This window comes from Ranitomeya imitator, chromosome 2 (genome assembly GCF_032444005.1).
Source record: "Ranitomeya imitator isolate aRanImi1 chromosome 2, aRanImi1.pri, whole genome shotgun sequence".
NCBI classification, from domain to species: Eukaryota; Metazoa; Chordata; class Amphibia; order Anura; family Dendrobatidae; genus Ranitomeya; species Ranitomeya imitator.
This window is the reverse complement of record NC_091283.1, coordinates 756,137,580-756,164,072: the sequence shown is the minus strand read 5'-3', so window position 1 is coordinate 756,164,072 and position 26,493 is coordinate 756,137,580. Positions and strand designations below refer to the sequence as shown.

The 26,493-nt window shown below is 44.1% G+C and overlaps 1 protein-coding gene across 2 annotated transcripts; it reads right to left on the bottom strand.

Annotated features, from left to right (window-relative positions):
• Positions 1-26,493, bottom strand: SAR1A (secretion associated Ras related GTPase 1A). Of its 2 annotated transcripts, none has more exons than XM_069753313.1 (7): positions 26,354-26,493; positions 11,624-11,696; positions 11,211-11,330; positions 8,409-8,474; positions 6,798-6,901; positions 2,425-2,556; positions 1-1,082 (listed from the first exon to the last, which is right to left on the bottom strand). In XM_069753313.1, the coding sequence occupies exons 2-7, from the start codon at positions 11,679-11,681 to the stop codon at positions 966-968; spliced, it is 597 nt and encodes a 198-aa protein (XP_069609414.1). In that variant the 5' UTR covers positions 11,682-11,696; positions 26,354-26,493; the 3' UTR covers positions 1-965. The 2 variants fall into 2 exon arrangements, with proteins under 2 accessions (XP_069609414.1, XP_069609415.1); XM_069753314.1 differs by lacking the exon at positions 26,354-26,493 and adding an exon at positions 26,280-26,336.

Sequence of the window (26,493 nt, the reverse complement as noted above, 5' to 3'; positions counted from 1 at the left end):
TCTGAGTGTTTTTACTTTATTGCAAATTCTATATAGGTTGCAAAGTGGGAACTGGACAAACCGGTGGTTTTTAAAATGCAGCTAAAACAATAAATCTGAGAAAATATGATGTAAACTGTGTATAGACATTTCTTTACATATATCCTTTCTGTTGTTAGTACACTCAGGTCTGGGGAGAAAATATTTAAAAAAAAAAAAAAAAGCCGCACCAAAACCTGTTGATTTCCATTAGACCCTGTGAACACTTTACAGTGAACGTTAATTTTAGGCAGATAAAAGGACACCGGACATATTTCTCAGGCCGAGGAGAGTAGAGTTGCCACAAACGACTATCTAAAGGGCAGTGAAGAAATGAAGACTCAGAACAGCATATCTGGAAAATACGAATACTTTTGCTGCAAAAGGGCACTTTTCACTTCACACAAGTGAAAAAATAAAAAAGCAAAAGCACAAAATGCTCATCATCCCTCACAGAGCCTCAACCATGCTCCAAATCCACATTACCCAAATGTTTACAGCAAAACCATTGTAAGAGAGCAGGCCAGCCCAGAAACTATGTTTATTGTGGACGTCTAAAGTTATGATACGTGGATCAGTATTTAGTGATAAATGTAAATACCATTAAATAGATTTAGAAAAAAAAAAAAAAATAGAACTCCGGACCAAATAAACGAAAAAAAAAAAAAAAAAAAAAAAAAGACAAAAAACTGGGATGGACACCGAGTTGACATGTTTCTTAAAAATAGAATGGTCTTTTGATTTGACTCTTGATCAGAGGAGGGACGCCCCACGAGACTCCTGGTTGTTGCACGTGTTAATCACTGCCTTCGTGAGTCTGCCCCACACTGAGAGAAGTCCGTCTGGATCAGGTCCGGAGGAGTTGAACTCTGTATAGAATATTCTGTATTTTTATTTGTTTTCTTGTCGTTTCAAAGGGAAGAGTTGGAGAGAGGGGGGAAAGAGTTTCAGTCAATATACTGCGAGAGCCAGCGGAAGCCCTCTCCGTAGCCTTGCCTCTTCAGCACGCTGCACATAAACACTTCCATGGGCCGAGCGTTCAGATCCTTCAGTGGCACATTACCCTGCAGATAGAAGGATAAGAAAGTTAGAAGCATGAAAGAGGTCATTACCTGACAGGGGACATCTGCAGAAGTGATTAGGGGACTGACACACTGGGGAATTCATTATCCGCTAAAGCTACAAGTCATGCCCAGCATAATGGCAGACAGGGAAAATAATGAACAGTTTAACGGAAAACTGTCAATTCATGCTGCCAAGACAACGAGCAGCATCGGAGCTTAGCTGCAAGTTTGTTTTCTTTCTGAAAAGCTCTGGAGTTTCAGAGAAAACATGTAAATCAGGAGAGGCATGCCAATCAACTAGAGTGATGTGAGAAGATGCCAGCCGGGGGCCGCACAGAACAAGCCTCACCTCTCCCTAGGGTCCCCAACCAGATCTAAAGAGAACTTGACAGCTGATACATGCTGCCTGATCTAAGATCTCCATTAGTGATGAGTGAACGAGCTCTGAGGAGGTGTTATCTCAGCATGCTCGGGTGCTAACTGAGTGCCTTCGGCGAGCTTGAATAATATGTTTGCGTGCCCATGGCTGCATGTCTCGTGGTGGTTGGACAGCAGCAAGACATGCAGGAATTACCTGTTTGTTAGACAATCCCTGTATGTCTTGCAGCTGTCGAACAGCCACGACATATTCAGGAGGGGGGGGCTATTATATTATTTGGGCATGCCGAAGACACTCGGTTAGCACCTGAGCATGCTCTGCTAACACTTTATCCAAGCACGTTGGCTCATCACTAATCTACATGTATGCTTGGCACTAAAACACTGCGGTGTTTAAGAAAAAACAAAAAACGCACTTTAAAAGCCACCGGGAACAAGCCATATGAGAGCCTAGTCAGATAGGCGAGTCCCCAGTGGCTTCTCCCACCCGCTATACTCTCCCTGCATGTGCGTAAAGGGAGAAACCAGTCAGTTATTGTACGGGAAAAGCCACCAGGGACCAGTCTTTTCGACTAGTCGCGAGCGCAACGTCATCCCCGGCAGCTATTAAAGTATGTTCTTCTCTGAAACGCTGCAGCATTCCAGAGTTAAACATGCCTGGCTGAAATCATACCGTTAGTGTCCGATATATGCTGCTGGTGGATCGGGCAGAGTGTAAGCGCTTTCAAACTACTTTATCTCTGAAAAGGCTGGAGCGTTTGAGAGAAAAACACCTGCAAACGTGCAGCCAGGCTCCGATTCATGCTGCTCGTGGTTTGGGCGGCATGAACGGACTGACAAGTTCCTTGTAACACTGCACAGCCATATATTGATGATATCACCCCTGAGATCAACTGCTAATACGAGGACCTGTAAACTGATCGAGTCCTAGCCAACCCACTTAACACAGTAAATGGGTCATTACTTTTCCTGTGGTTTGTCCATAGAGTCCGAATAATTCTCTCAGTTTCTCTTCGCTGATTGCCTCAGGTCTGTCAATTTTATTACCGAGGATAAGGATTGGCACGTTTGATATTGTTTCATCTGTCATGAGAGCCTGCAATGACAAGAACACAAAATCTTACAATATTTCTAGCATACTCCTAGAAGACAGATCTGCAGATGGGTGACTAAACATCAACCTTTTTTTCTCATTAAGCATGAAAGTCCTGAATCACTTATTTTTCGGTTTAAGTAGGACCTTTAGCCAGTGACCCTTTGTACTAATATTTGCAATGCTGCCATCTTACGTTTTTTCTAACATACTGCATTTTAAATTTGGTGAAGCTGTTCCATATCGTTTAGCTGTGACTTGCATGGCTAAAAAAGGTTCACAAAGTATAGACCATTATTGGAGTACTTCTTTATGCATCAATTAGAATTTGGAGATTTTGCCTAAAATTAACATTTTGATTTTTTTTCTTTTTAAAGGGACTCTGTCACCTGAATTTGGAGGGAACAATCTTCAGCCATAGGGGCGGGGTTTTCGGGTGTTTGATTCACCCTTTCCTTACCCGCTGGCTGCAATATTGGATTGAAGTTCATTCTCTGTCCTCCGTAGTACACGCCTGCACAAGGCAATCTTGCACAGCGCAGGTGTGTACTATGGAGGACAGAGAATGAACTTCAATCCAATATTGCAGCCAGCATGCAGCCGGCGGGTAAGGAAAGGGTGAATCAAACACCCGAAAACCCCGCCCCTATGGCTGAAGATTGTCACCTGAATTTGGAGGGAACAGAGTCCATTTAAAGATGCATTTCGATTGCAGATAAGAAAGGGATTATTGTAAAATATAGAAAGGATTTGAATCGGCCCTGAAAAGACGTTTTCTTGTATGTGGCGGCAACAAACTCTGGAGGAACGCAAGTAACAATGCCAGCTTTGATGCATTTCTGAGTACAGATCACCGTAAAAGATTATTCCTATTGTAAGACTTCTAATCTGCTGTGGATATTTATCTCAAAATGTTATGCTTCAAAGGGTGACGCAGCTCTTTCATGGTTGAGTTGTTGTTTTACTGTTTTGTTAAAAAAAAAAAAAAAAGAGTTTTAATAAAAAATATTTGATTTAAAAAAGAAAAAAAATTAAGGCAATAATCCCTGACTAGATGCCGGTCATACACTATACATACTGCAACAGCTACCCCTACACGAACTGCAGATAAAAATCTAAGTTTTCTTTATTTTTTGCTAAACTCCATTATGAGGTTTTGTATTTTTCAAAAGTAAATTGCTTGTACAGAGTTTCAGGGTGGATTTGATTTAAATCACGATTTAAATCACTAGTCAGTAAGGCTTGATTTAAATCAGTGATTTAAATCAAAGTTTCTACCTAACTGAATTTGACTCCGCAGAGGTCCCAGCCTCTTCTTCACAGCAAAAATGTTACAACTTAACAGAGTTGAGAAAAAGACCTTACAATATAAAGTGAGTAGCACACTCCAGGGTGTTGTGATGCAAAAAAGTGGGGATTTATTACATACAGTAAATCACAAACGTTTCGGTCGATACTGGACCTTCATCAGTGTGCTAGGTATAATTGTATACTTGTATGGCCCCAAAAACAATAGAATACTCGGATTTGCATCAATCAGACATGCTGGAAAAAAAAGCAACAAGCCGGGAAGAAACAGAACCAGGCTGGTCAACTGACGGTGAGTCAGAATAATGGGTGGCGCTGAGGCTTAAAAGAGCTGTCAGTACGCCGGGACACTAGGGATAAATGCGGTATCCACCGCTAAATGTGGATACCGCATTTATCCCTAGTGTCCCGGCGTACTGACAGCTCTTTTAAGCCTCAGCGCCACCCATTATTCTGACTCACCGTCAGTTGACCAGCCTGGTTCTGTTTCTTCCCGGCTTGTTGCTTTTTTTCCAGCATGTCTGATTGATGCAAATCCGAGTATTCTATTGTTTTTGGGGCCATACAAGTATACAATTATACCTAGCACACTGATGAAGGTCCAGTATCGACCGAAACGTTTGTGATTTACTGTATGTAATAAATCCCCACTTTTTTGCATCACAACACCCTGGAGTGTGCTAGTCACTTTATATTGTATACGTTCAGGTTTGGGCACCTATGACTGTGCACCTCCCCTATTTTAGGCTGTGCTTAGCATCTTCTATATCAGAGAAAAAGACCTTAATCCTATTGTTCTACAAACCTATGAATACAGAATCAACCCCTTCAGTGCCAAGTCCAAGAAGTTAGACAATATGTTTCTGATTGTTTGGAGTGGAATAGATCTGCACAACACAAGAAGAATGTGAGTCATCTTCATCACCGCACTTCTCATGATGTTGCCTCATTCGCGCCACCAGGCATTGCATCTCTTTGTTGCATCGTTTGCATTTTGCACGCATGCCTGCCTTACCGATAGCCGAAGGAGCTTCATTAAAATATTCCCAAACTGGGGTCTCCTTTTACGGCCTGCTGCCATTATAAGGAAATAATGTAATAAACCTCAGATCGTACACACAAACAGATCCAGACTTGTCTGTCTGTGGCTATGCTGCAGTATTGTGCTCAAAGTTTCACTTTCATTTTCTTGTCTGCTTGCCCTTCCTCCTCCTCACACTTAGATTCACATTCTTCTTGTGTTGTGCAGATCTATTCCACTCCAAACAATCAGAAACATATTGTCTAACTTCTTGGACTTGGCACTGAAGGGGTTGATTCTGTATTCATAGGTTTGTAGAACAATAGGATTAAGGTCTTTTTCTCAACTCTGTTCATGTTGTAACATTTTTGCCATGAAGAAGAGGCTGGGACCTCTGCGGAGTCAAATTCAGTTTTGAGAACTGCGTAAGTAAAGCGAGCGTCTGTGATAATATAGGAGAGAAACTGCCCACTAATCCTACAGAAACCTCTGGAAGAGCATGGCATTGTGAATGTTACACATATACAGCCTTTATTCTACTGAGTTAAAGGGACTCTGTCACCTGAATTTGGCGGGACTGGTTTTGGGTCATATGGGCGGAGTTTTCAGGTGTTTGATTCACCCTTTCCTTACCCGCTGGCTGCATGCTGGCTGCAATATTGGATTGAAGTTCATTCCTGTCCTCCATAGTACACGCCTGTGCAAAGCAATCTTGCCTTGTGCAGGCGTGTACTATGGAGGACAGAGAATGAACTTCAATCCAATATTGCAGCCAGCGGGTAAGGAAAGGGTGAATCAAACACCTGAAAACTCCGCCCATATGACCCAAAACCAGTCCCGCCAAATTCAGGTGACAGGTTCCCTTTAAACAACTCGGCTTTATCTCATGATGGAAGAACCTTTGGATGGTAAAATATTTTCCTCAAAAAGCAGTTTATTGAAAAAAATCCGATTTAAATAAAAAAAATCCGATTTAAATAAAAAAATCCGATTTTTTTGATTTTTTAAAAAAAACAAACTGATTTTTATCCACCCTGCAGAGTTTCCTAATACTGACTGATCATCCGAATTATCATTAGGATGCTGTGGCCAGGATACATCATAACGATATGCTGTATGAAGGACTATGTGGGGCCCATAATAATAATAATAATCTTTATTTATATTATTATTATACTGTCTGGAGGGTTGTGTGGTGATTACAGTTGGGAGAATCATATTGTGAGTATTGTGTTGGGGTCACCATACCATGCGTCTGGAGGGTCCTGTGAAGGAATTCACTGCGGGGGTGGGGGGGGGGGGGGTATCTCACTGCTTGTCGGAACTTTTGTTTGCATTGTACTTTATATCTGTATTATTCAAGTTTTTTTAATCCTTTGTTATTGGGCCGTATGCTTTTTACTGCTGTTACATAACACATTATTCCAATATTTTAGTATAAGATCTATTAATTTTAATTATTATTATGTATTTTGTTCGTGGGACAACCCTTTTTAAAGTTTATTTCCATATGAAAAAGTTAATTGTTATATTTGATAAGGAAAAACTTCCTCAACTGTGGACTTTGTTTTTTTCTTAAATAAATATCAAGGTTGGCCCGTGACTTTGTCCAAGCTTTTAATTTTGGCCTCTGTGTATTTGAGTTTGATATCCCTGATCTAAATGGCTAATGGCAGCAATCGAAGCTCAGCTCCGGCCACTGTTAGAGACAGATGACGGCTATGTAACATATCATGTCCTGCGTGTGAAGGGAGCTCAGCTCACGGCCTCTTCACACACGCTGCCCTCTCCAGCACTGACATAAATGTACATGTAATGAGGAGCACATGCAAGTCATTTTGTGCTGAAGGGTTAATAGCCAAGCAACTGTAATTTTTTTTTTCCAATTTCAAAATGTGTAAATGATTAATCTTACGTTGAGCTCCACTTTGGACTCCATAAGGCGTGAATGGTCTACACAGTCCACAAGAAACACAATTCCATTGATTGCTGGTAAGTAGTTCTTCCAAACACGTCGAGCTGAGAAGAAAAAAAAATTACGAAAGCATAATTTTTAATTGTATGAAATCGGTCTACTAGGTCAATGCAGCTGACTAATGATGAGCGAGCGTGCTTGGATAAGGTGTTATCTGAGCACGCACGTGTAAACTAGGAAGCTCTTTTGCTTAAAAGGGAATCTGTCAGCAGATTTTGGCTATAAAATCTAAGAGCAGCATGTTGTAAGGGCAGAGTGCTCGATTCCAGTGATGTATCACTTACTGGGCTGCTTGGTGCAGTTCTGATAGAATCCCTGTTTTGTCTGCGGTGGATGTAGCAGCTCTCTGAATGCTGAGCTCTGTACAACACCACTGATTAGCAGCTTCCTGTGTACACTTTGCACTGTCAGCAAGATGCTAATCAGTGAAAGGGAAAAATGTTACACAGATCAGCCTGCCTGCCACGTGACACCTAGTCCTGCAGTGATAGTCTCCTGCTCATAAAATACTGATTGTATTAAAACTACAGCAAGCTGCTGAGCAATACTAGGCTGGATTCCAGCTCTGTTCCTACATTATGCTGCTCTCAAATAAAATGGCAACAACTTGCTGGTAGATTCCCTTTAATATTGAGATCAACGACATTTAAATTACAAGGCTGAAAATTAAAAATCACTCAATAGAGTCACAGCTACTGCACGTGACGGGTTCCATATAAAGTCATATTCTAGCGGACTCCATAATGCTATGAGGCAGGTTTAGGGGATGCCTTATAATCTTAAGGCCCCTTCACATTAAGCGACGCTGCAGCGATACCGACAACGATCCGGATTGCTGCAGCGTCGCTGTTTGGTCGCTGGAGAGCTGTCACACAGACAGCTCTCCAGCGACCAACGATCCCGAAGTCCCTGGGTAACCAGGGTAAACATCGGGTTACTAAGCGCAGGGCCGCGCTTAGTAACCCGATGTTTACCCTGGTTACCAGCGTAAAAGTAAAAAAAAACAAACACTACATACTTACCTACCGCTGTCTGTCCCCGGCGCTCTGCTTCTCTGCACTCCTCCTGTACTGGCGGTGAGCACAGCGGCCGGAAAGCAGAGCGGTGACGTCAACGCTGTGCTTTCCGGCTGACCGACGCTCACAGCCAGTACAGGAGGAGTGCAGAGCACAGCGCCGGGACAGACAGCGGTAGGTAAGTATGTAGTGTTTTTTTTTTTTTACTTTTACGCTGGTAACCAGGGTAAACATCGGGTTACTAAGCGCGGCCCTGCGCTTAGTTACCCGATGTTTACCCTGGTTACCAGTGAAGACATCGCTGAATCGGCGTCACACACGCCGATCCAGCGACGAAATAAAGTTCTGGACTTTGTTCAGCGACCAACGATCTCCCAGCAGGGGCCTGATCGTTGGTCGCTGTCACACATAACGATTTCCTTAACGATATCGTTGCTACATCACAAAAAGCAACGATATCGTTAACGATATCGTTATGTGTGAAGGTACCTTTACTCCTGCATGACCAAATGCGTGAGACATTGAGAATACCCACCTTGTTCGTGCCCTCCAAGGTCAAACGTTGTGAAGGTCATTCCAGCAATCGTCAATTCTTCTGAGGCTGTGGGTGAACATTTAAAATATATATTGTAAAATATGCAAAAAAAGCTAAGAGGTAAAGCATTATTACAGTCCCAATGGCATTTTACCAACTTTATTGTGAAAATGTTAATACATTAAAATAATAAAACAATGAATCCTCTTCTCCAACCCTCGTGGTGGTTTCAGGGGAGCGGCGGCATCCTGCCCTCCATGTACGTGACCACTGACGCCTGTGATTAGCAGTCAGGTCACATGAATGGAGTGTAGAGGAACACCCAATGATATTCCGCTCCAGAGACCACCGAATTGACCAGAGCAGGAGCCACGGGGTTAGAGCACATAAGTACACATTATTCTATTTCTTTTTTACCCTGATTCAGATCATTTTTTTTCTTTACATCAGACAACCTTTCAATCTTCACCCTAATTTTTTTCATGCCATTTCGGTTACTGATAAATGACTGCTTGGAATCATAGAAGCTTATGGGTGACATGGCACAAGACATCTAGACAGTTCTGTATGTAAGCAAGATCCTTCTGGTTGGAGAATATAATTTCTCAAGAAATGCTTGAAAGCTATGTGAACAGAGCAGAAACGATTTTCATTAAAGTTTGAAATCATTTTTAGCCTCTTAATTGTTATTAATCCATGGGGCTGGCTGTTGAGACCCCCATGGATCCCTCAAACCACAGACAGAAGTGTTGAGTTTATGTATGAGGGTTGTAGACCCTGGGAATTTCCGCTGCAGCCTGTACAGAGATCTGTGGGCGATCATACATAAGCTATGCGCGTCTACTCCGAGGTCTGGGCGATCACTATGGGACTTGGACCCCCACTGATCAACACGGATAAAGAGGCTACCACATAATTAAAAACCATTCAAGATAAGTTACATGCATTCTTTTTAAAGAAAATCTGGAACATCAGAAACTCACCAAAGAGCTCATCAGGGGAACGTAGCCTAAAAGTTTACGTCTACTTTAGATGGGTTTTCTGGTTTCAGAAAACTGTCCTCTTGTTGGATCAGTTTGCTTAGAAAAAAAACAAGGTGCGCTTTACTCACTCTCCCCGGGTCCGTCACAGAGCCTTCGCCACTACTCTCGCTGTCTGTAGCGCTGACATGTTGGCAGCTGATCGCGGAGATCTGCCAATGTGGACAGTACAAACCACGGAGTTCACTGATTGTCAAAAGCACTGCAGACAATAACAGACACGGGGCAGCAGTGGAGACTCTTCTGCGCTGGAACAGGGGAGTATGAGGAAAGAACAAATTGTTGTTTGTTGTTAAACTGTTGCGAAGGAACATGGGTTTTCTGAAGCTTTAAGAAAAAAAAAACACCTTTAACTTTCATCAGCAGCAGATTAAGAACTAATGTAATAAATAAGAATAAATGGACCAAAGTCAAATATAAGGCAATAGACTGAGAATATAAATCTGTGAAAGAAATCTGCAACATTCGAATATTGTGCGACACGACAGAAAGCGAGATAAGCCCCAGATAAACATACAGGCATGTCCCATCAGCAGATCTAGAAGAACGCGGCCTGCTCCTAATCCCTCCAGATCCGGTGTCCAGGACATTATCAATGTGATCTCCCAAAACACCCCAGGATAGAACGGAGCTAAATGTAGACGAGTGGAACATGAGCAGCTGCCGGGAGACTGAATGAAGCAGAAAAATCCTTACAGTTCCTTCTCACTGATCATAATGACACCAGTGCTGGTACCTTACTCCTTACTATGTACGACAAAGAGCGACAAACTGATCTGTACCCACTGCAGGCCTCATAGCAAGGCGAATAAGGAAAAACTGATACATATTTATTAATATTATTACACCTACTACATATTGGGATGGGATCTTGGAGATGGGAATAGCCCTTTAACTCCCGGACATTGAGCATGATCCCGTCATCTCACAGCAATTTATCTTAGCGCAACTATAACACGTGACTTCTGCAGCCAATCAGCGGCCACTGATTAGTGATTCCAGTGGGAATAGTAAAGGCGGCATTGAGATGACAGGAGCAGCGTCTGTCGGGGATCAGCTGTTATTTGCTATAGTGGCCGCGGGCAGATGTACGAGAGATCATCATCGATTCTGCCTGACACCGTTCATGGGTGAGTATTATAACAAACTGCCTCAGCTGCTGCAGCACTGCTTTGAAATGAAGCAGCAGTTTCTTGTCTATATTCGGTTGACACGTTAACCACTGTGTACTCTGTCATATGTGGAGTCGCACGAGTGCACTGTGGCAGAGCATATTATTAATTACATACAGCTCTCAGAAAGTGTCAGAAGGGTCTAAAAAAGGAGGCACGGAGTGTGAGACTCAAAAAATGTAGGAAACAAAGTGTCAAACTTCTAGTACGATGGACCGATCCATCACACAGCGGCTGTAATAAATAAGCCAGATCTTCAGACTGCCAGGACTAGGCTTATGTTGTGTAACCATTAGTCAGCAAAAAGTGTATGACACCGTACATATTCATGAGAAATATAATATTTGGAAATTCTATCGGATTATACAATCACATGAAAGTAAAACACTTTACTCATAGTCGGAGAGTGATGATTGCACAGCCAGATCATCTGCACCAGGGTCACAGCGGATGCCCTTTGTAGTCATCGGTTTACAATCCTATGTCCTATAAGTGGCCATACATCCCTAATAAATGTAATAAAATGCACTGAAAGCTTTGTGCAGAACTCAGAACAACCCATAAAGGACATAACCGCTGCAGGAACGTACTTGGGTGTAGTGTGGGGACGTGCTGGCCCAGCCGGTCATCCTTCAGCATGTGTAGCAGCGTTGTCTTACCAGCATTGTCCAAGCCTAAAAATACTAGTTTGCCAGACTTCTTGTATAATCCTGGAAGAAAGCAACAAAATATTAAGACAGTTAAAAGTTTTCTTATTTTGCAGCATTAGAAAAACATGATGGCATTATTCCAAGAACAGCACCACGCCTGTCTACAGGTTGTTTGTGGGTTTGCAGCTCAACCCTATTCATGTCAATGGAGCGGAGCAGCAATATCAGACACAACACAGACAGGGGGTGGTGCCATTTATTTTTGAGGGAAGCAGTCGTATTTTTCTAATCTTGTACAACCCCATTTAAGCCCACAGAAAAAAAAAAATAAAAGACTTCAAAAATTAATTTACCTAAAAACTGCAGAACACTGCTGAAGCCGTTGTATATCCACTCAAATATGAAAGACATTTCCGAATCTGTGTCCTGAAACAAGGAAGATTGGTATGAAAGTGGGAAAAGGCGCGATCTGCACAGGCACAGTACGAGAATACAGCACAGGGTATTAATGTGGGTTTCCAGCGAGTGTTATGCACAGAACAGAATGCCAAAACATGGGAATTGGTGGTCATTTTTTAATCATGTAGAATGAAGTGGTCCCCGGAGGACAGAAGACTTGTAAAGCAACACATTCAGGCCAGTTAATCCCCCTGGTCCAGCACCAGGGGTCCGCTGCGGCTGTGCATTATTAGCGGCAATAACGGCATACATTACTACTGCAGCCGATCAGAGCTTGGCGGCTCAGGCCATCATATCCGCAGTCACCAAACTCAGTAACTGGCTGCGGCTAACACACAGTAGTAACACACAGTGTTCACTACTGAACACTGAAGGGCATGCAATGAAAGATCACGTCCTGACACCAGTGCCAGAGTCAGGATGTACTGTGTGGACGGAGTTTATTCGGACCCCGAAGGATGGTATAAATATCCAAATGGCCATTGGCAGGAAAAAAAAAAAAAAAAAAAAAAAAAAGATTCCCCACCCCAATTTACAAGTAAGGAATCCTTTGGGAACCACTTTTATTAAAGTGAAAAACACCATTGAGGATTTGTGCCTTTGAGCTTCACCAGATCCAAGAAGTTGGACAGGAGTCTGGATATGCCATAAATTAGTATGGGAATACCCCACCATACATGATAAGTCACACACCATTCTGACAGCAGAAATCAGTGTCTACAAGCAGAGGATCTGGTAACTAATTAAAGGGAACTTGTCAGAGGTATCACCCAAGTAAAGAAGGGCTAGCACCAGTAAGCCCAATGTGACAGCATATTAGAATTCTGTATATAAGTCCCCAATGTGCTCTCCATAAAACAAAAAAATAGCTTTCACTATACTCACCTACAGGGCCATCGAATTTGATGGAGTCGCTGGTCTTGATCCGGCGCCTCCTGACTTCTTGCTTCGGGTAGATGATGCGTCCTACGTCATCCACATAGGGTCCTCCATAGGCGGACTTCTCTATCCTGCCAAGGGCAGAGCAAAGTACTGTAGTGCGCATGTGCAGGGAAAGGCCAAAGAGCGCCGGCGCATGCGCTCTACAATACTTAGCTCTGCCCTCGGCCGGGCAGAGAATTGCACCAGTGCAGCAGCGCGATGCCGGGGACACTGTTTGGATGACATAAGATGTGTCATCCACACGAAGCAAGAAAGGAGGAAGCGCTGGATTAAGAACAGCGATGTCCATTGGATCAGATAGCGTCGTAGGCAAGTGAAAAAAACTTTTTTTGTGTCATGAACAGCACATTGGGGACATAATACAAGATACCAGTATGCTGTATATAATGGTGTACAGATGTTGACCCTGCTTTACATGGGAAAAGCCTGGTGACAGGTTGCCTTTAACGTCAACCCGCTCTTTTTACCCTGCACAAACCCTCCAGCTGTCCTCCCTGACTTTGGCTACAGTGGTCACATGCAAACAATCAGGTACAACAATCAGCGCAGATATTAGTAGTACAGTAGGACCAATGTCCAACTAAGCTAACAACAGGGGGTCCCAGAGAACTTCAGCACTGGATCATCATGGTAAAGAGGAGGAATATGGTGCCTTTTGTTATTTTATCACACCTCCTGCAAGTTTTGCAAAGGCTGGACTCCCCCTTTAAGGGTACCGTCACACTATACGATTTACCTACGATCACGACCAGCGATACGACCTGGCCGTGATCGTTGGCAAGTCGTAGTGTGGTCGCTGGAGAGCTGTCACACAGACAGCTCTCCAGCGACCAACGATGCCGAGGTCCCCGGGTAACCAGGGTAAACATCGGGTTACTAAGCGCAGGACCGCGCTTAGTAACCCGATGTTTACCCTGGTTACCAGCGGAAAAAAAAACAAACAGTACATACTTACATTCCGGTGTCTGTCCCTTGCCGTCTGCTTCCCGCACTCACTGACTGCCGGCCGTAAAGTGAAAGCAGAGCACAGTGGTGACGTCACCGCTGTGCTCTGCTTTCACTTTACGGCCGGCAGTCACTGAGTGCGGGAAGCAGACGGCAAGGGACCTGACGGACACCGGAATGTAAGTATGTACTGTTTGTTATTTTTTACATTTACCCTGGTAACCAGGGTAAACATCGGGTTACTAAGCGCGGTCCTGCGCTTAGTAACCCGATGTTTACCCTGGTTACAAGCGAACGCATCGCTAGATCGGTGTCACACACACACACCGATCTAGCGATGACAGCGGGAGATCCAGCGACGAAAGAAAGTTCCAAACGATCTGCTACGACGTACGATTCTCAGCAGGATCCCTGATCGCTGCTGCGTGTCAGACACAGCGATATCGTATGGATATCGCAGGAACGTCACGAATCGTACCGTCGTAGCGACAAAAGTACCACTGTGTGACGGTACCCTAAGTCTGCCTGGTATTTAACCATTCACAAACCTCAGAGACAGCATTGACACATTGATTAGAGGTGAGATCACTATTGTTTCCCCCAAACCATATAATGAAAAGTTCAACAACTTTTTCAGGAACTTTTTCAAGGTCTCCGATTTCATGATCATCGCTTGCTGTGAGTGATGGCAACATTTAGTTACCAAACATCTATAAATCTATAATAAGAGCTTCTTTCACAAGACTGCTACATGTTACAATGACTGAAGACACAAAAGAGAATAGTAAAACCAAAAACACTCAGTTTGAAAAAATGTTGCAGTAATCCTCAAGTGCTAGTAAAAGATGTAAAAAACAGGGTATTTGGTTGATACGTTTTTTGCAAAAAATGTATACTAAGCTGCTCTACCAATCTTCACGGTATACCCTTATCAGTTACAATGACTGACAGCAAAGTCCCTGCTCTCACCCACACTGGTGGTTCTGCCAAAGCCTTCATGGCAGAACTGTGTGCTGCACCAGTTTTCTGGAGTGCGCTACCCCGGATGATCAGACTAACACCTAGCACCATATTTTTTAAGTCCATCATCTCACATCACTAACTTAACTCTTCTTTGTTCTCCCTTCTAATTTTTCCTCAGAATCTGGTTCCCCTTAGGCTTCTTTCACACTTCCGTCTTTCTTTTTCCGTCACAATGCGTCTTTTTGTAAAAAAAAACAAAAAAACACGTATCCAGCAAATGTATCTGCTGGATGCGTTTTTTTCTGATAGACTTATATTAGCGACGGATGGTCTTCCGTTTCATCCGTCGTGTGCTGGATCCGTCGTAAAATTGCTGTCCGTCGAACGGAGACAACGCACAGAGGAACGATTTTTCTGTACGTCAGAAAAATCGCTCAGCGATCCGTCGCTGACTGTCAAAAGCAGGACTCCAGTGACGGATTGGGTCATTTGAAACTGAGCATGCACGGAAGAATTTCCAGTCAGGGAAATGCTCTCTCTCTCTCTTTTTACTATTGATGCTGCCTATGCAGCATCAACAGTAAAAAGACAATGTTAAAAAAAATAAAATAAAAAAAATTGTGATATTCTTACCTTCCGGTGTCCCCGTAGCCTTCCCGATGCTCGCAGCAGCTCCCGTTCCCAGTAATGCCTTGTGAAATGGCTGCTACGTCATCACAGGTCATTGCTCGCAAGGCATTACTGGGAACGGGCCTTGCCGGCAGCATCGCAAGCATCGGGAAGGCCGCGGGGGACACCGGAAGGTAAGAATATCATGATTTTTTTTATTATTATTTTTAAACCTGGGTTGTGTTGTGTATGTGTTTTCCCAGCGGAAAAACGCAGCGAAGACGCATACACAACGTGTGCACATAGCCTCGACGGATCAATCAAAAAAACGGACCCAGTGCACCCGTCTTTTCCAATCTGCACAGGATCTGTCTTTTCAACATTTTGACGGATTATGACAAATTGTAAGTGTGAAAGAGGCCTTACTCCTCTGTCTCCACATCCTCCATGCACCCAATAGCACTTAGTAAGGGTAACTAAACAGATACAGGCTGGAGACCAGATCATCCTGCTCATCTGAAAACCCCTAAAGCCCAAGAAGTAAAAAAAAAAAAAAAAAAACCCTCTTGATGTATGTACTACTAACAACTTCATTCGAAGACTTTTAGGACGCCAAATTTGGGATGATATAAATGTAGTCACACAGAGATCTGGTGGTTTGCTAATGAAATCAGTGTCAAGCGCTCTCCTGAGGGGATGAAGAACTACTATGATTGAGAGTCTCGCTCCTGGGAACATATGGGATCAGCTGCAGAGTGTTTTGCTCACGATCGTCCATTTGCCAGCGCTTGTTTTCTAGTCATCTGCTGCACCAGACGTGTACAGGAGACACAAACAAGGCGTAAAATTAGCGGGTGTAGAATCCCACTGACTGTTATGTGACACCCGCGTGTACTTGGTAAATGACTCCTCTTGAAATTCTCCACACAGCAGAGGTCACAGGATCGCCTGCGCCTCAGTCACTTGCATTAACATTTTTTTACCTTGCCCTACCGGCTACATCTCCCCACGCCCTGCAATGAAATGGTTACTCAGCCGAAATTATCAGCAGAACCGGTAGCATATCCTCATACATTGCCCCAATTCTCGAGGCGAGGTGTAGTAATCTGTAAGGCTACATGTGAAGGAGAATTAATATCAGACATGCCACCCTGGGACAAGCTCCACGTTCACAGTTACACCTAAAGAGACCTTTCCTGTTTCATCCATGTCACTCTACTCCCTCATTTTCTAAAAACATGAGATAAACTGCATAGCTCACTTGAATATGGACAGAAAACTGAAGTAAAATGGATGTCCTCCATAGATATTGTGTTTCCGCTGCGGAAGTACAATAAGAATCCATGGGCATTATCTACCTGTGCGTTTTCTGCATCTCAATCAAGTCTGTGGCGGAAATCCACAGATAAAACGCACGGTTACCACAAGAGAAACAGACATGTTATGAACCACGCACCTCAAGTCAGTTTATGCTGCGCAGGAAAAAAAAGAAAAAGAAGAAAAAAAAAGCCGCGGGTGTGAGATTTCTTTGAATCCCATCTACTTTGCTGGAAGTGAGAGACGCTGCGCTTATGCACCAAATACTCATGGTGGGAACTTCGCTTTTCTAATCTAAGCTTGAATGTGATCCTCAAAAAGGGATGAGAATAGGATAAGCAGTACAAGGAACATACACACTGGTCCGTAAAAAAACAGATGTATGAATGGTTCCATTACACTATGTGGGTCATTGTGCTGCCCAGCGGATGGGAAAAACAGACGTTTCCTATAGCTGCATCTATTTACCCCTTTATGGAAAATGGGACTGGATATACATACGAACCAAAGCACACATGTAATCTGAACCCCAAAAAAACACTGCCTTAAAAAAAAAAAAAAATTAAAAAGTGTGACAAAACTATGTAATAAATGCTGTGAAGTAGCCTCTGGAAAGCATTTTTACGACCAGGAGAGCAGGTTTTAGTTGCAGAATAAAAATGCAGCAAAAACGCTGTGTGTGTGAACTTAGCCTGAGGCTGTGTGTCCACGTTGTGGAATTGTGTGCAGATTTTTCTGCACTATTTTTGAAAAATCTGCAGGTAAAACGCACTGCATTTTACCCGCAAATTTCCTGCGTTTTTTGTGCTGCTTTACACCTGCGGATTCCTATTGAGGAGCAGGTGTAAAAAGCTGCGGAATCTGCACAAAGAACTGACATGCTGCGGAAAATAAACTGCAGCATTTCCGTGCGGTATTTTCCGCACCATGGGCACTGCGGATTTGGTTTTCCAAAGGTTTACATGGTACCGTACAACGCATGGAAGACTGCTGCGAATCCGCAGCCAAATCCGCACATACCCTAAGGCCATGTGCACACGTTCAGTATTTTTCGCATTTTTTTTCGCTATAAAAACGCGAAAAAAAAAGCTTACGTATGCCTCCTATTATTTACAGTGTATTCCGCATTTCTTGTGCAAATGTTGCATTTTTTTCTGCGGGGGGGGGGGGGGGGGGGTTGAGAAATCGCATTGCGGAAAAAAAAAAAAAAAGCAACCTGTTCATTAAATTTGCAGAATTGCGGGGATTCCGCACACCTAGGAATGCATTGATCTGATTACTTTCCGCATGGGACTGTGCACACCATGCAGGAAGTAAGCAGATTATGTGCGGTTGGTACCCAGGGTGGAGGAGAGGAGACTCCTCCATGGACTGGGCACCATATAATTGGTAAAAAAAAAATAGAATTAAAATAGAAAATAGTGATATACTCACCTTTGATGGCCCCGGAGTCTTCCCGTCTCAGCGGTGCATGCTGCCGCTTCCGATCCTATAGATGGTGTGTGTGAAGGACCTGCGATGACGTCGCCGTCTTGTGATTGGTCACGTGACGTCATCGAAGGTCCTGCAGACACACACACACCCGCCCCATCTATAGGAATGGACGCCGCTGAGGAGATCGGCTGTCTGCAGGTGAGTATAACCATTTTTTTTATTATTTTTAAACATTCTTTTACTATTAATGCTGCACAGGCAGCATCTATAGTAAAACGTTGGTCACACTTGTCAAACACTATGTTTGATAAGTGTGACCAACCTGTCAGTCAGTTTTCCAAGCGATGCTACAGATCGCTTGGAAAACTTTAGCATTCTGCAAGCTAATTTCGATTGCAAAATGCTAAAAAAAAAAAAAAAAAAAAAAAAAAAAAAAAGCAAAAAAAGCGGGAAAAAAAAAATATGCGGATTTCTTGCAGAAAATTTCCGGTTTTCTTCAGGAAATTTCTGCAAGAAATCCTGACGTGTGCACATACCCTAAATCTGCTTTTTATCCAACTTATCCACAGGATTTTCTGTCAAACTTAAAAGGGAACCCGTCACCCTGTTTTCGCCTGTCAATCAGGCTGGTCAGGTCAGATGGGCGTGGCGACATCGCTGTTTCTTCCCCCAGATCTTGCATATCTTTCCGTTGGTGGCGTAGTGGTTTGCGCATGCCCATCTTCCGAATCCACTGGGCAGGAGAAGAAAAAACACGCGATCTGCGCTACTTCCCTGGTGATCTGTGGGGGCGGCCATCTTCCTGAGGCCGTGCGTGCGCATATGGAGTCCTCTGCTGCCCGGGGCTTCAGGAAAATGGCCGCCGCGATCTCCATCTGCGCACGCGCGGCATCCCGCGGCCATTTTCCTGAAGCCCCGGGCAGCAGAGGACTCCATATGCGCACACGCGGCCTCAGGAAGATGGCCGCCCCCACAGATCACCAGGGAAATAGCGCCCATCGCGCGTTTTTTCTTCTCCTGCCCAGTGGATTCAGAAGATGGGCATGCGCAAACCACTACGCCACCAACGGAAAGATATGCAAGATCTGGGGGAAGAAACAGCGATGTCGCCACGCCCATCTGACCTGACCAGCCTGATTGACAGGCGAAAACGGCGACTTTGGTAAGTTATTTCGGCAGCATAGGTGGGGAATCAGGGTACACAAAATACACTATAGTAACGCACAGCTCAGGCCCTATTTAACAGTATTTTTATCTCGTACTGAAAAAACGGGGTGACAGGTTCCCTTTAAAAAACAAAAAACAAAACATGTAGTAAAAAGTCAAAAAGTTAAAACCCGCCAACAGAACAGAATTGGAGCACATGGCATGACAGTTTAAAGGGAATCTGTCACTTAATTCTGGCCCTATAAACCATCAGGGGCTTATCTACAGCATTCTGTAACCTGAAAGATAAGAAAAACAAGTTAGATTATACTCACCCAGGGGCGGTCGGGTCTGATGGGTGTCACAGGTCCAGGTCCGGCACCTCCCATCTTCATACGATGACTTCCTCTTCTTTGCTTCCTAGTTCGGTGCAGGCGTACTGATCTGCCCTGTTGAGGGCAGAGCAAAAGTACTGTAGTGCGCAGGTGCTGGGAAAGGTCAGAGAGGCCCAGCACCTGCACACTGCAGTACTTTGCGCTGCTCTCAACAGGGCAGATAAAGTACGCCTACGCAGGAGCAGCGACAGGAAGCAAAGAAGAGGACGTCATCGTATGAAGATGCGAGGCGTCAGACCCGGACCTGCGATGCCCATCGGACCGCACTGCAGCGGGACCGCCCCTAGGTGAGTATAATCTAACTTTTCTTATCTTTCAGGTTACATTGGGGGCTTATCTAACGATGGCGGTGGCCACAGTTTATAGGGCCAAAATTTTAGGTGACAGATTCCCTTTAAGAAGGAAACCATCATCAAAGTTACTAGTGAGAAAATTAGACAACTGAAACAAGGTGGCACGAAGCGCCTGATTATACAGAGGATAAGCTGAGCAATTGCTGTACATTTGGCATTTGCCACAGTATAAATCCACAAAGGACGCCCTTTATTGCACAATGACTCAACACACGCAGAAAATATCAGGGCCATGGTTGAACTCACATGAACACACAGTGCAACGGCAACAAGCAAACATGATACCCTTGCAGTATAAGACAGACAACAAAAGACACGACCCATAGTCAGCAAAAACAAACAAAAAAAAAAAATCCAATATCTAATCTTTAATCTACATAAAATCTGTGTAACCTCACAAATACTTATGAGTTGTTTCTGCACTCACATACATAGCCACTTTCAAAATTCTACTTGTTGCCCTTGGAGACAAACAGCAGTTTATATACAGCGACATGTAAAAGTTTGGGCACCCCGGGTCAAAATTACGGTTATTGTGAACAGCTAAGCAAGTTGAATATAAATGATCTGTAAAAGGCCTTAAGTTAAAGATGAAACAATTCCTTTGTATTTTAGGCAAATTGTTTTTTTTTTTTCCCCATTTTAAAAATTACAAAAAAGGAAAATGGGTTCATGCAAAACTTTCGACGCCCATGAAGATTCGGGTGCTCGGATACCTAAGGTTTCAGACCTTAGCCTGTTAGGGTTATGGCTTATTCACCATCATAGTTAGGAAAGGCCAGATGATGCAAATTTCCCAAGCCTCCGCTAACCTTGTGCCAAAAAACAGCAGCCATGGGTTCTTCTAAACAGCTGCCTAGCACTCTGAAAAAGAGAATGGTGCGGGCCCACAAAGCAGGAGAAGCCTATAAGAAGATAACACGGCTTTTTCAAGTTGCCCTTTTCTCAGTTTGAAATGTAATTAAGAAACAGGTACCAGAAACAGTGGAGGTAAAGATAAGATCTGGAAGACCAAGCAGAGAGAGCTGCTCGTAGGATTGCTAGAGAGGCATATCAGAACCTCGTTTTGACTGCAGAGGACCATCAGAAAGATTTAGCAGACTCTCGAGTTCTGAGACACCTTCACAAATATGGCCTTAATGGAAAAGATATCAGAAGAAAACCTCTCCTGCATCGTCAGTCCTCACCATAAAATTTAACATTAGAAGTATGCAGAAGAACATCTAAACAAGCCCTGTGGACCGATCAGGTTAAAGTAAAACTCTTTGGCCACAATGATCAAAGGTATGTGTGGGGGAAAAAAAAAAAAAAAAAAAAAAAAGGGCACCGAACTTCAGGAAAAGAACATGGCGGTGTATCAATCATGCTTTGAGGTTGTGTTGCAGTTAATGCCATGAGGAACATTTCACAGGTAGAAGAATGGATTCAATAAAATTTCAACAAATTCTTCATGCAAACATAACACCATGTGTAAAAAAGATGAAGTTCAAAAACAGATGGCTTCTACAAATGGATAATGATCCTAAACACAAGTTAATAAGAAATTATTACCATTGTTTGATGTAAGTGGGCATTCACAAAAAATATCTCCGACTACACAAAAGAGTGAATGACTACAGACAAAATAAATATCATATATAAAAAAGAAAATGTATAGATTTTATTAATACATACAATAATATATTAAAATGGTGGGGATCAATAGACAGAAAAAAAATAGGAAAGTTCATGAGAAACGTATGCACAAAACGTACATGTGGGAGGAGCTCAGGACTCAGACATACGTTTCGCCCTACAGACTCCTGTATCACACACTATCACTCTCTCTTATGGTATGTTGCTTTTATACCATGTGTAAATCAGTTCATCTATTCAGCCAAGTATTTATTCATGTATCGCTCTATTTGATAGATACGTTGCATTTCATTTTATACATAACTAGTGTAATGAGAACACAGCAATTAACCCCTCCCACATATATGCCTTATGTATATGTTTGTCCTGAACTTTATTTTTTATGTATATTGCTCCCCACCATTTTATTATTACAGGTTATATCTTTTAATATATTTGTATGTTTTGTCTGCGTTAATTCACTCTTATGTAGTCATAATTGAAAATCTGTGGATAGACCATAAAATAGCAGTATATGCATGACGGCCCAGGAATCTCACAGAACTGGAAGAATTTTCCAAGGAAGAATGGATCAAAAATCCCTGAAACAAGACTTTAAAGACTCTTGTCTGGGTACAGAAAGCATTTACAAGCTGTGATACTTACAAAAGTGGGTGCTACTAGGTACTAACCATGCAGGGTGCCCAAACTATGGCATCGGCCCATTTTCCCTTTTGCAACTTTTAAAATTGCAAAAAGATGAATATATTATATATTGTACCTAAAATACAAAGGAAATATGTCATCTTTTACTTTACGCCTTTTAGAGATTATTTCATCTTCAACTTGGTTAACTATTCACAATAACAGTAATTTTGACCAGGGGTGCCCAAACTTTTACACACCACTGTATACTGTCCCGACAGGCGTCATCACTGAGGACCATGTCATTGTCCGAGTTCTCCAAAATGTCCGCCATGGCTTCTTCCGCCTGGTGCCTGACAGGTCTCACTGTAGAGACTGTCGATCCAGGGCAATGGGCTGTAAGGAGACGCTGTGGACCCATCTGTCCCTCTATTCTATAGCTCGGGCTCAATCACTAGTGGGGTTTAAAGTATGTTATTCTCCAAACACCGCAGCCTTTCTGGGTCAAACATGGTTGAATTCATACAGTGTCTGATGCATGCTGCTTGAGGATTGGGCAGCATGTACAGCTGTCAGGTTCTCCTTAAAGGGACTCTGTCACCTGAATTTGGCGGGACCAGTTTTGGGTCATATGGGCGGAGTTTTCAGGTGTTTGATTCACCCTTTCCTTACCCGCTGGCTGCAATATTGGATTGAAGTTCATTCTCTGTCCTCCGTAGTACACACCTGCGCAAGGTAAGATTGCCTTGCGCAGGCATGTACTAAGGGGGACACAGCATGAACTTCAACCCAATATTGCGGCCAGCATGCAGCCAGCGGGTAAGGAAAGGGTGAATCAAACACCTGAAAACTCCGCCCATATGACCCAAAACTGGTCCCGCCAAATTCAGGTGACAGGTTCCCTTTAAGTCTCCTTTTGCCGGCTTGGCGTTCTCCACAAGCAGAACCTTTACCACTTAGATCACGTTCAGATGCCACTCACCCAGCCAAACTAGTACTCTCACCCACAAAACATCTGCAAATGGAGTTTCAGCTTTGGCTCCTTATCCCAAGTTATAACACAAAGTACTTTTAAAGGGCCGACACAAACTTTTCAGATTGCTACTTCTAATAGGCGGCACTAGAGGTCCTGCACTCTCTCCCCCTCTCTGAAAAGGCTATTTGCATAACCAAGTTTGGAAATTAATGGTGAAGATCAAAAAGAAATGTAAAGCAAAAGAGTATAGAACATCCCTCAGTGCTCTTCCTGTACATATGGATGGGAGATTTCCTCTAAAGAAGATCAGTCACACCACTACTTATGTGCCACACACAAACATGGCGACATCCACAGTGAAAATCCACTGGTTTCTGGAACAAAATGAGAAAGCAACAAGTAGATTGAAGATCCAGGAGCATTCTCGTTCCTTCGGTGCAGAAAACGTCAGCATCTTGTGAATATTTGTAAAATTGGCCACACATGAATTTACGCTTAAGAAAGGTCTTCAAATTTTCTCCGAAATTTTAATGCAGATTTGGTCGCAGAAAATCTGTATTGAATGTAGGAACTACAGAGTTAGGGCTTGTTCCGACCAGTGTACATTCTGGATAGACCATGGATCCTCTATAGCCAGCATGACTAGGCACATGGACAATCATCCCACTTGGAAGGAAAAAAAACAAACCACAGCATCCATTATACAGATACATTTTGTGCATGTGATAGAAGGAAGCTGTGGGACCCATCCTCAGCCGGTACAAGCGCACAGAGGTGCACATGCAGTGGGCCAAGTTATCAACGTTTGGACATAACTGGTCATTTTTAGAAACGGCCACCTACACCCAGTGTTACGGTCACACAACCCTCCCATCCAAGAAAATCGGATCGATTACGATAATGCACTCCGATCAGAGTTTGATCATATTGTGGTAAGATTATATCAGATGCGAGAACCGTAGCACAGGTGAGAAGATGGAGAACAAAATTTTCCATCTTCTCTGTTGTGTCAGTGTGTGGAAATTGGATGTAATTGAGTGCAGTCTGATGATTTCCACGCACCCATAGTCTTGAATGGGTGGAATCTGATTTGTGCAGAATGCAGAAGTTATTTTTCTCATGCCGAATTGGTATGAGAAAAAAAAAAAAAAAATTGATCAGCACTGACCCATTACAGATCAAGTATCACTCGTCCTAGGTACACTCGCACGATGGAAAAAAAAAAATCCTTTGCAAAAGTTGGCACAGATGCATGGCAAAGTCAGCAAAAATGATTGAGAGGATTTTATTATGAACTGGCCGTGGATTTTACCCTTTGTATTGCAAACAGTGAAATACGGGTACAAACTCTGCATCACAAATTGCCAAATTTGGCCCTGAAAATTTACCATCACTGCAGCCTTGCGGCGCTGGGGTCCTCGGTTCACATCCCACCAAGGACAACATCTGCAAGGAGTTTGTATGTTCTCCCCCTGTGTGTGGGTTTCCTCCCTCACTACAAAGACATACTGAGAGGGAATTTAGATTGTGAGCCCCATCGGGGACAGAGATGATAATGTGTGCAAATCTGTAATGCGCTGCGGAATATGTTAGCGCTATATAAAAATAAAGATTATTTATTATGAGCTCATGACACTCCCCTTATGTCATTTAAAAAAATAAGACAGATGTACCCGCTTCAAAACGCATCCATTTGTGCCAGTTTTACAATGGACCAGTTTTTGTTCACAATATATATTTTTTTTTATACAGGCCCTGGTGATGTATAACTGGTCCATCTGACTGCGGGTTTTTTAAGTTACCAGATATCCCAGTGCTGCATTGTCAAGGCAATGAAAAACCAAAGGAACAGAACTGTTGCAAGTGTGAATAGAGCCCGATCGTGACAACATCCCATATAGTCCGGCTGCTCTATGTCATACAGGGTCATCTAGATTTCCACATCTGACTACACTGCAGCTGGTGAAGGGACACACGGTAACTGTGTAGCTGATAACCAGGAGCTGAAATCTGATGTGGCGCAAACACCAGGATTTAGTATCCTGTTACATTTCTTGTCTGTATACAGCGAGATACACACAAAGTTTAATGTTTACCTCGCCCACACTACTTGTCTATGCAAGAGGTGTTCCTGGTCCAGCCACAATGACGTCCATTTACAATGATAATCCTTTCCCGGAGATCTCAGGTGGCTGCAGCTGTAGGCGATGGCGGTATGGTTTCCTACTATATGGCAGCACTATGAATGCTACATAAAATAATTGCACATCCAGAAAATCTAATTAACCGCATACAACACACGACGGGGCAGCCAGGACGTACCGCTGTCCACCATGGGAACTGATCAGAAGCATGGGAATGTGGGTACACACGGATGCCAATCTAACCCATTCAATTTTGTACATTAGAGGTGCCAACTAACTAAAAAAATAAAAAAGTAACATTTATGATAATTTTACGAATAATCAGATATGATAGTTTCACCAACAAGTATACAGCACCTCAGGACTATGCTCAGTATGGGCCAGGAGCAGCCCCCGGTACTCAGGGCCAGGAGCAGCCCCCGGTACTCAGGGCCAGGAGCAGCCCCCGGTACTCAGGGCCAGGAGCAGCCCCCGGTACTCAGGGCCAGGAGCAGCCCCCCCGTACTCAGGGCCAGGAGCAGCCCCCGGTGCCCCCCGTACTCAGGGCCAGGAGCAGCCCCCGGTGCCCCCCGTACTCAGGGCCAGGAGCAGCCCCCGGTGCCCCCCGTACTCAGGGCCAGGAGCAGCCCCCGGTGCCCCCCGTACTCAGGGCCAGGAGCAGCCCCCGGTGCCCCCCGTACTCAGGGCCAGGAGCAGCCCCCGGTGCCCCCCGTACTCAGGGCCAGGAGCAGCCCCCGGTGCCCCCCGTACTCAGGGCCAGGAGCAGCCCCCGGTGCCCCCCGTACTCAGGGCCAGGAGCAGCCCCCGGTGCCCCCCGTACTCAGGGCCAGGAGCAGCCCCCGGTGCCCCCCGTACTCAGGGCCAGGAGCAGCCCCCGGTGCCCCCCGTACTCAGGGCCAGGAGCAGCCCCCGGTGCCCCCCGTACTCAGGGGCCAGGAGCAGCCCCCGGTGCCCCCCGTACTCAGGGGCAGGCTGCGGTTCCCACTCCCCGGTATAGGGGCAGCTGTCTGCACTGACGCCGTCAGGCCCCGGTGTGATCGTAGCCACGTCCGTTGGATGTTACAGACCCAGCCCTGCTGTATGCGGCCTCCTCAGCGCTGGCCTCCCGCACCATGATCCTCCCTCGCATAGATTACATTACCTTCTTCCGTCTCTCCGCTTCTCCCCTTTCGTACCCGGTGGCGGCAGCGACGACTCCTCCTGTTCTCCCGGCCCGGGGCCTTGGACACTAGCTAGTAAAAGAGAACAGACACCGCACACCGGAAATACGTAGCAAAAAGG

Coding starts and splice junctions, on each gene's coding strand:
- SAR1A (XM_069753313.1), bottom strand. CDS start 11,681: ATGTCTTTCATATTTGAGTGGATATACAACGGCTTCAGCAGTGTTCTG. Junction 8,475..11,210: donor CGTCCCCACACTACACCCAA/GTACGTTCCTGC, acceptor GTTCACCCACAG/CCTCAGAAGAATTGACGATT. Junction 1,083..2,424: donor ATGGACAAACCACAGGAAAA/GTAATGACCCAT, acceptor TTCTATCTGCAG/GGTAATGTGCCACTGAAGGA.